Source organism: Chiloscyllium plagiosum, chromosome 10 (genome assembly GCF_004010195.1).
Source record: "Chiloscyllium plagiosum isolate BGI_BamShark_2017 chromosome 10, ASM401019v2, whole genome shotgun sequence".
NCBI lineage: Eukaryota > Metazoa > Chordata > Chondrichthyes > Orectolobiformes > Hemiscylliidae > Chiloscyllium > Chiloscyllium plagiosum.
In genome coordinates, this window is record NC_057719.1 from 50,966,939 (window position 1) to 50,976,980 (window position 10,042).

Below are 10,042 nucleotides of genomic sequence, written 5' to 3' on the forward strand. Positions count from 1 at the left end.
CCTATCGAGTATTCTCCAGGAAATTGAACATTCATCAGCAGAAATATTCGACAGTTGAGAAGGAGACTTTGAGCTTTGTGTTGGTATTACAAAATTCCAATGTTAATATTACGAGTAACGTATCTGAAACAATCATATACACTGACCATAAGCCATTGAAGTTTGTGTAGAAATTTTGGGATAAAAGACATAGACTCCAAAAAGTTTAAGTTGAAGGGTTTGAGGGATTACAGCTAACAGATACTGCCTCAAGAAAAAGGCTTTCAAGTTTTTTTTTTTACAAAGAGCACTTTTACAATGAAAGGGGATTGGCCAGTTCTCCCAGCTCAGATTTTCTCGAGTTTGGTTTTAGCACGGCAGTGTTCTGCAGCTGCTGGATCCAAAGAAGCAGGTCCAGGCTGGTACTGTCTCTCTGACTTCTCTCCTATAAGACCCTGTGTTTGATTTTACCTTTTGTGCCAGAGGGGGTTTATGGGGATTGTTGCAAGTATTTGGAACAGCAGCATTAAGTTGGGATGACCTATTGGGTTTTCAGATAGGTTGTTATCCAGTATTCTGTTCTCTTTTGTTTGTGTTTCATTCGGTAATCTTGTAAATAAATTCTGGTTTGTTTAAAACTAAATGGGTTGACCAGCTACATCACTCCTGGAATATCCACATTATATCTGCTTAAAACAAGCAAAGTTCGGGTCTGGGCCACTTTCTTGAAATGTTTTGAGGGGGCCCTGACCTGGTCCATAACACAGCCCACTCATGATTTTGGAAACCTCTATCAAATTGTCCATTAGCTTTCTCTCCAAGGAGAGCACAGTCTCAGTCTTTTCAATCTATCCTTGTTACTGAAGTAACCCGCTTCTGTACTCACTTCAATGCTTTCACAGCTTTCTTAACGTGGTGCGCAGAACTATACACAGTACACCAGGGTGAGGTCAAATAAAGTGTCTCATACAAGTTCAACATTTTCTCCCTGATCTTGTACTCTGTAATAAAGCCAAGAATACTGTACGCTTTATTACCTGCTTTCTCTGCCTGCCCTGCTGCTTTAAATGATTGGTTCACATAAATACCCAGGTCTCTCCGCTCCTGTGACCTGCTTAGAATTTTAGTCCTTATATGATCTTTCAATGTTCTTCCTATTATAATGCATCACTTCTCTTCATTGAATCTCATCTGTTACCTATTATTTCCTCACTAATTTGTTATCTGTGGCATTAGATTAAACACCTGAATATACACTACATCACTGGTACCTCTTCAAATAACTCCAGCGAGTTAGTTGAATACAATTACCCCTTTAGAAATCCACACTGATGCTTCATAAACAACCCATCTTTCTCCCTGTAACGACTAATTCTATTCCAAATAAATTATTTCTAGAAGTTTTCCCATAAATGAAGCTAAACCAACTGGTCTGTAATCCCTAGGTTTATCCTTGCAGCCTTTCTTGGATAAGGCAGTAATTTTGTAATTTTCCAGTCTTTTGATGCCTCCCAAGTATAGGGAAGACTGATATATGATGGTCAGTGCCCCTACAAATTCCACTTCCGCTTCCTCAAAGTCCTTGGATGCATCGCTTTGATCCCAATACTTATCAACTTAATGTGCCAACAGTCTATCCAGTGCTTCTGCCCTATTAATTCTGGATCCTTCTAGTAACTGAGTTTCCTCCTCTGTCATCATGGCCTAGATGGCATCTCTTTCTTTGGGAATGACAGATGCAAAGTATTCTTTTAACACTTTGGGAATTTACATCTATGGTCCCTAATTGGCTGTACTACTATTATTTATATATTCATGTGAGTGTTTTGGTAACCTCTATAATGGTTGCTAATCATAGAGATTATACAGCACAGAAACAAACCCTTCAGTCCAACTCATCCATGTCGACTAGATATCCTAAAATCAATCTAGTCCCACTTGCCAGAATTCCACTAAAACCCCTCCTATTCATATACTCATCCTGATGCCTTTTAAATGTTGTAATTGTACCAGCCTCCACCAGCTTATTCCATACACAAACACACCATTCATTGCATGAAAAAGTTGCCTGTTAGGTCCCTTTTAAATCTTTCCCCTCTCACCCTAAACCTATGCCATTTACTTTCGGATTCCCCTAACCCAGGGAAAAGATCTTGACTATTTAGCCTATCCATGCCCCTCATGATTTTAAGGTCACTCCTCTGGCCTCCAAAACATCAGAGAAAACAGCCCCAGCCGATTCGGCCTCCCCCTGAAGCTCAAACCCTCCAACCTTAATAACATCCTTGTAAATCTTTTCTGAACCCTTTCAGGTTTGGCAACATCCTTCCTAAAGGAGGGAGACCAGAGTGGCACACAATCATCATCCAAGGAGCTCTGGATTTGTTTACTCACTTTTCCCATTTGAAAAAATATACCTTGATTGTACCTGAACTGCCTCTCCTTTGAAGATAGCCCAATGTTCAGTTACTGTTCTTCTGCTAACCTCTCATTCCAACCAATCCCACCCTGCTCTGTTCTTGTCCCATTAAGGTCTGCTCTCCGCCAATTAATTTTTCCTCATTCTGGATTTTTGCATGTCATTTCCACCAAATATTGATGAATTCTTCTAACTTTGTTGCTGAGAGTCCAAATAACCCAAAAAGGTCAACTCAAATACAGGAATTGTTACTACATGACTTCAACACCTAATAAAATTAGTAGAATGAAAAAATGGTCCTCAAAATGATCAACAAGAGCCTTTGAAAAAAGTTGTGATCTTTGGCATAGGGTTAGGTTCAATGTAGAACTGGTTACAGGATGTGAATAACCAAATTGTCTGAAAGAGTTGTGAGTGTAAACCTGCGCTTTCAATGATCTTTGTAAATAGAGGCATAGAGTATAAAAGCAAAAGGCACTTTGCAAACCTATATGAAACAGTTCAATCGTACAGTAACTCTAGTTTCCAGTTGTGGATGTGAAGGCATTGTAGAGGGTTCAGAAGAGATTTATTACAACAACTCCGGGCCTGAGGGATTAGAGAGAAGTGAGGTTGTTCTCCTTTGAGCCAACAAACCTGAAGAAATTCGGTGGTGGTGTATAAAAACTATGATGGGTTAATAGAATAAATTGATTTGGTTTCTAATAACCAATCGGTTGGCTCAGATTTAATTAAATTTCAGTTTATTTGCAAAAGAACCAAAGACGACAAGGTAAAACCTTTATACATAGGGTGGTTAGTATTTAAGATGCCCTCCCTCCTGATATTGTGGTTGATAAGATCAAAATTAGTGTTCAGAAGGAATTTGGATAAGCACTTGGAGAAAAGAAATATAGGAGGGGGAAACATGGCATAGAGGTAGATAACAGTCCATGGACAAACGTTTGAGGATTGTAGTGTCCGTGAAGCATGCACAGACATCATTGTGAAGAAACAGTTTGGATGGTTGCTGTGACAAGCATTTTGAGAGCTGCAGATGCCAGGTAGTTCTCCATGTCCAGAGTTTGCATCATCTGGAATGAAAAACTCAGTTGGCTGGATGGCTGGTTTGCAATGTAGAGTGACACCAACAGCATGGGTTCAATTCCCACACCGACTGAGGTTTTCATGAAGAACTGCCCTTCTCAACCTCTCCCCTTTGCTTGAAACATGGTGATCTCAGGTTAACCTACCAGTCACCTCTCTCCATTGAGAATGCAGCCCAATAGGACTATGGTGATGGAAGTTTTAAAAAATAGAAACAAATAAAAGCACATGATAGGTTTGCATAATAATTGACATGCATTAGCCTCATCTCTGCAACTCAATGTGCCACCAGGAAATTTAATGAGGCAGCAATCATAATTTCAGCTGCACTGCACATCATGCTTCCCATTCTTGGGCTCTTAACCTTCCCTCCCCCCGCCAGGAATATCTTAAAAAAATATATGCATTGATCCTATTTCTATCATCAGCTAAAACAACTCAAACTTACAACTAAATTGATTTGCCTGTTCTTTTGCTTTTAGATCCTTTATATATCACTGTTTTCTTCCCTAATCTCATATGTAAGATAGTTTCTCAAAAATCTCTCCATTCTGAACAAACAATGAAAAAAGTTAAAGGACTCAGCAGATTTTATCTCAAAGTCTGCATTGCCAACTGAATTATACTATTTCAATGAGGGCCATACCCAGGATTTTCTACTTTGCTTTGGGTGTTTGAAGCACAAATAGTGAATTATAGAACCTGAAAATCATTTGAAGTCTAAGTACTTGAAAACAATGGTGGCTAGTATTACTATGCTTTGGCTATGATTTTTTATTCATAAAATCCAGTCAATATTATTGCAAATATTGACTTTATGCTTCAGCAAGTAGCTTTAAGTTATCCCCATCAATTCAACAGAAACTTAGAATGTCATATGCATAAAAATGCAGAGCTCCATTGCATTATTGATTACATTCACATTATTTTCATTAAAAATCTAATTAATGATCACTTCTAATATGTAACACTTGACAGATCAGTGTATCACTATATTTCATTGGAAAAGTAATGAATTTTCATCACCCTTGCATGAACAGTGAGGTGCTGTCACAACAACGCTACTCTTTCTGCTTGGCTTTCCGTAGTTCTACCTCATCCCACCATACGTCATCTGTGTTGCGACAAGCAAAATAAAATATTTGCAGCAGAGGCCAAAGCAAATCTTCAGTAAAGACCATCAATTGGAAAGCACAGAGTTTATAGTTTGAATGATTAGAGTGTTGATAGAAAATAATTTTATTACACTCTGGCATATAAACTAATTTTATTTGTTCAAAGATCATTTGATGGTAAGTAAATGCTCACTGGCATTGAATATGAAGCTTTTAACTGAATGTTATTACTTACAATAAGATATCCTCAAGCTAAGTAACTTAAATCCGAGTATATGTTTTCCTTGAGGGAAAAAACAGCATTTATCATCGCAATGATTTTATTTATAATACTAGTCTTTTGAATCTACAGAGCCTGCAACATAAATTGTTAAAATAATTCTAGTTTAGGAATTTAAAACATTTTCAGAATATATTGCATGGTTTAGCGAGGAGTATTTAGAATCGTTGTGTTTGAGAAAGTTATGCCCTTAAATTATTTTCTACTTACAACAAAATTTAATCGCAACATGTTTAACAGTAGAAGGACCAAAAATCAATTTGCATTTGTTGGCTCGAAAAATATTTAGGCAAGAATGGTTCTTACTCTTTAGATATGGTATTTGCCAAGCGATGATTTAACTTCTTTCCAACTCTAGTCCACTGCAAATACAGGGCAGTTTCATGCTAAACACCCAGACCATGCTGCATCTCAGCAGAATTGAGTAACTGTCAAGCACAGCCATAGTCTACTCAGCATTGGCACACAGACCAGTATACCACCTGTATTATTCCCTGGAATCCATCCCAAAATCAATGGCAATCCTAGCCACTCAGTAAAATCTAAAGTGTACAGTGTATACAATATGCTGTGAATTTAAAATATCTTACTGTGTTGGAAAAGAGTATTACTTGAGGTATTCATTATTTAGCTATTGTGTTAAATATGTTCACTCAATCCGATAAGTTAAGGATAAGATTCTCCTTAACTTTATCTGCCAAAGCTCTCATCCCCTTTTTTGCCTTTCTGATTTCTTTCCTAAGTATGCTCCTACTCCCTTTACACAAGGGATTCACTTGATTCCAGTTGCTTATATTGTCATGTGCCTCCTCCTTTTTCTTGACCAGAGCCTCAATATGTCTAATTATCCAGTGTTCCCTACTCCTGTCAGCCTTGTCCTTCACGCTGACATCCTCTCAGAGTATATGAAAATCTTTACCACAAAGCTGATTGGGGGCAGATGTTCGCAGGTAAAGGGACGGCTGGAAAATAGGAAGCCTTCAGAAATGAGATAACGAGAGTCCAGAGACACTATATTCCAGTTAGGATAAAAGGAACGGCTGGTACGTACAGGGAATGCTAGATGACTAGAGAAATTGAGGGTTTGGTTAAGAAAAAGAAGGAAACATGTCAAATATAGACGGAAGAGACCAAGTGAATCTTTAGAAGAGTATAAAGGCAGTAGGAGTATACTTAAGAGGGAAATCAGGAGGGCAAAAAAGGGGACATGAGATAGCTTTGGCAAATAGAGTTAGGGAGAATCCAAAGGTTTTTTTTACAAATACCTTAAGGACAAAAGGGTAACTAGGGAGTGAACAGGGCCCCTCAAAGATCAGCAAGGCGGCCTTTGTGTGGAACTGCAGGAGATGGGGGAGATACAAAACGAGTCTTTTGCATCAGTTTTCTCTGTGGAAAAGGACATGGAAGATGTAGAATGTAGGGAAATAGATGGTGACATCTTGAAAAATGTCCATGTTACAGAGGAGGAAGTGCTGGATGCCTTGAAATGCATAAAAGTGGATAAATCCCCAGGATCTGATCGGGTGTACCCTCGAGCTCTGTGGGAAGCTAGAGAAGTGATTACTGGGCCTCTTGCTGAGATATTTGTATCATCGATAGTCACAGGTGAGGTGCTAGAAGACTGGAGGTTGGCTAATGTGGTGCTACTGGTTAAGAAAGGTGGTAAGGACAAGCCAGGGAACTATAGATCAGTGAACCGGATGTCGATAGTGGGCAAGTTGTTGGAGGGAGTCCTGAGGGACAAGATGTATATGTATTTGGAAAAGCAAGGACTAACTAGGGAGAGTCAACATGGCTTTGAGAGTGTGGGAAATCATGTCTCACAAACTTGATGGAGTTTTTTTCAAGAAGTAACGAAGAGCATTGATGAGGGCAGAGCAGTAGATGTGATCTATATGGACTTCGGTAAGGCATTTGACAAGGTTCCCCATGGGAGACTGGTTAGCAAGGTTAGATCTCATGGAATACAGGGAGAACTAGCCATTTGGATACAGAACAGGCTCAAAGGTAGAAGACAGAGGGTGGTGATGGAGGGTTTGGAGTGCCAGAAGGATCGGTGCTGGGTCCACTACTTTTCGTCATTTATATAAATGATTTGGATGTCAGCATAAGAGGTATAGTTAGTAAGTTTGCAGATGACACCAAATTGGAGGTGTGGTGGACAGTGAAGAAGGTTACCTCAGATTACAACAGGATCTTGATCAGATGGGCCAATGGGTTAAGAAGTGGCAGATGGAGTTTAATTTAGATAAATGCTAGGTGCTGCATTTTGGGAAAGCAAATCTTAGCACATTGGTTCGGCCACTGTTGGAATATTGCTTGCAATTCTGGTCTCCTTCCTATTGGAAAGATGTTGTGCAACTTGAAAGGGTTCAGAAAAGATTTACAGGGATGTTGCCAGGGTTGGAGGATTTGAGGTATAGGGAGAAGTTGAATAGGCTGGGGCTGTTTTCCCTGGAGCTTCGGAGGCTGAGGAGTGATCTTATAGAGGTTTATAAAATCATGGGAGGGGCATAGATAGGGTAAATAGACAAAGTCTTTTCCCTGGGATGGGGCAGTCCCGAACTAGAGGACATAGGTTTAGGGTGAGAGGGGAAAGATATAAAAAGGGACCTAAGCGGCAACTTTTTCATTCAGAGGGTGGTGCTTGTAAGGAATGAGCTGCCAGAGGACGTGGTGGCGGCTAGTACAATTGCAACCTTTAAAAGGCATCTGGATCGGTATATGATTAGGAAAGGTTTGGAGGGATATGGGCCGGGTGCTGGCAGGTGGGACTAGATTGGGTGGGATTTCTGGACGACATGCATAAATTGGACCGAAGGGTTTGTTTCCATGCTGTACATCTTTATAAGTCCATGAGAGCTGTCGAGGCTGGGTGTTTAACATATTGAGATAGATTTTTTTTTAAAAAGTCAGTAACGGAATCAAGGGTCATGGGGATAAGGCAGGATAGCTAGCGGAGGAATATCAAATATTTGGGGCAGCACAGTGGTTCATTGGTAGCACAGCTGCCTCAGTGCCAGGGACCCCGGTTCGATTCGCTTTGGCAACTGTCTGTAAGGAGTTTGCCCCGTACATGCGGTTTCTGCCGTGTGTGCCAGTTTCCTCCAGCAGTCCAAAGATGTACATGTTAGGTGGATTGGCAGTGCTAACTTGCCCATAGTGTTCAGGGATGTTTAGGGTGCGGTGTCAGCCATGGTAGATGCAGAGTCACAGGGATGGGGTGGGGCACTGTTCAGAGGGGTAGTGTGGACTTGTTGGACTGGGTAGCCTGTTTCCACCCTATTGACCTGTTCAGCAATGTTATTACATATCTTTGGAGCAGGTGGGACTTGAACCCAGGTCTTTCAGACCATGATTAGGGACACTCACTGCACCACAAGTGGGCCCCTACCACTATTGGGATGCAATTTTTAAAAAGTGATCTTATTGAATGGCAGAGCAGACTTGATGAGCTGAATGGCCTATTCTTTGAACAGTGGCAATTGCCTATTGCAGTTCAGATATTTGATAGGTAGTTTCTAAATATGCTATTGAAATTGAGCATAATGGGCTGCAGTTTAAGTTAATGTTTACTGCGAAATGGGGAATAATTTGGGTACTGCAAAATAGTCTTGGGTTGCGCTTGTGGAACAATCTACTCACGCCTTAGGTTAGATATTTTTCATAATTTTGGAACCTGAATTCATCATAATTTGCTTAATATTACTCTTAAAAAGGTACCAAGGCTGAAAACTCTTCTGAACTTCAAGCAACTGCTTTGAAAATGTCCGTAACAGTACCTTCCATGAATGAAGAGGAGCAATCTGGCAGCATCAGCACTGTAGATGGTGACGACACTTCTGGGGCTGAGATATTTTAAACATTCACTTTCTTATAAAAAGCTTTTATCATTATGAAAGTTTTCTATTAAGTATTTTGGAATATTGTTATCTTTTAATTCTAAGTTTCAGTGATTTTAATTTATGTTTGTTGTAACAAATGATGGCAAAAGCCTTATTCTTGATTGCAATATATTGTAATAAACCTGATGCATTCATGATTGTGTTTTAATTAAGCAATAAATGGATCTATTTCCTTAGAAGTCGATAATTATTGTGTTTTATAGAAAAAAATGTGGTAAACTCAAATGCCATGTTTGTAGTTCAGGGTTCCTTTAGTTTCTCTCCCAAACCAATATTTCTGGAATGGGAAAATACAATTCCCATTAAAAATGACAGCTGACAAGCTGAAATGCCTTGCTGGCTGATAGTTATCACCTGTACTCAGGACAAATAGCACAAAAATGTAAAAATAAGAAATCTGCTTGTATCAAATATTTTTATACATCAATTTACACTAAACTCTGTAAAGATTAATATCTGTTAACATTTTCCAAAAGCCTGTAGGTTTTCCTTCTGCTCACTTTAAAAAAAAGTTCCACCTTGATTTTCTATTTTTTTTAAACGTTGATACTGGTACACAACATTGTCATCTTTGTGAAGCCTTAGACTCAACTGCACGTAAATTTGACAACAATGACAAGATTTTGCAGACTCTGTTGTCTCTGTTGCTGCAATTTATGATGTGGATGTGCCAGTGTTGGACTGGGACAAAGTCAGAAGGCACAGCACCAGGTTATAATCCAACAGGTTTATTTGGAATCACAAGCTTTCAGAGCGCTGCTCATTCATCAGGTGAAGTGAAGTGAAGGGATGCACACAGGCACAGAATTTTTAATGCAGAGAGATAACGGTAACATAATTCCAGGTAATTAAGAGTGTCAAAAGGTAAATACAAAATGGTGAGAGTGGAGTGTCAATAGGCTTTAGATTAGAGTGGTGCTGGAAAAGCACAGCATGTCAGGCAGCATCTGAGGAGCAGGAAAGTCGATGTTTTGGGCAAAAGCCCTTCATCAGGAATGGAGGCAGGGACCATCTCTCCACCCTGGAGGCTCCCTGCTTCCATTCCTAATGAAGGGCTTTTGCCCAAAACGTCGATTTTCCTGCTCCTCAGATGCTGCCTGACCTGCTGTGCTTTTCCAGCACCACTCTAATCTAAACTCTGGTTTCCAACATCTGCAGTCCTCACTTCTGCCTTGTCAATAGGCAGCACAGCAAGTCTTTGCAGATGATCAAAAGTGTCAAACGGTGTGAGTAAAGTATCAACAGCTGAATAGCAAGT

The 10,042-nt window shown here is 39.8% G+C and overlaps 1 protein-coding gene across 6 annotated transcripts in view; it reads left to right on the plus strand.

The window, feature by feature from the left end:
* kiaa0586 (KIAA0586 ortholog) overlaps positions 1-8,948 on the plus strand; it is a 515,789-nt gene extending 506,841 nt beyond the window's left edge. For 5 of the 6 annotated variants that reach the window (XM_043697759.1, XM_043697766.1, XM_043697760.1 and 2 more), the window contains one exon: positions 8,599-8,948. In XM_043697759.1, coding sequence (XP_043553694.1) covers positions 8,599-8,741 — 143 coding nt within the window. In that variant the 3' untranslated portion in view covers positions 8,742-8,948. The remainder of the gene's footprint in view (positions 1-8,598) is intronic. The other variant, XM_043697765.1, reaches the window with a different exon arrangement.
* Positions 8,949-10,042: the final 1,094 nt, after the last annotated feature.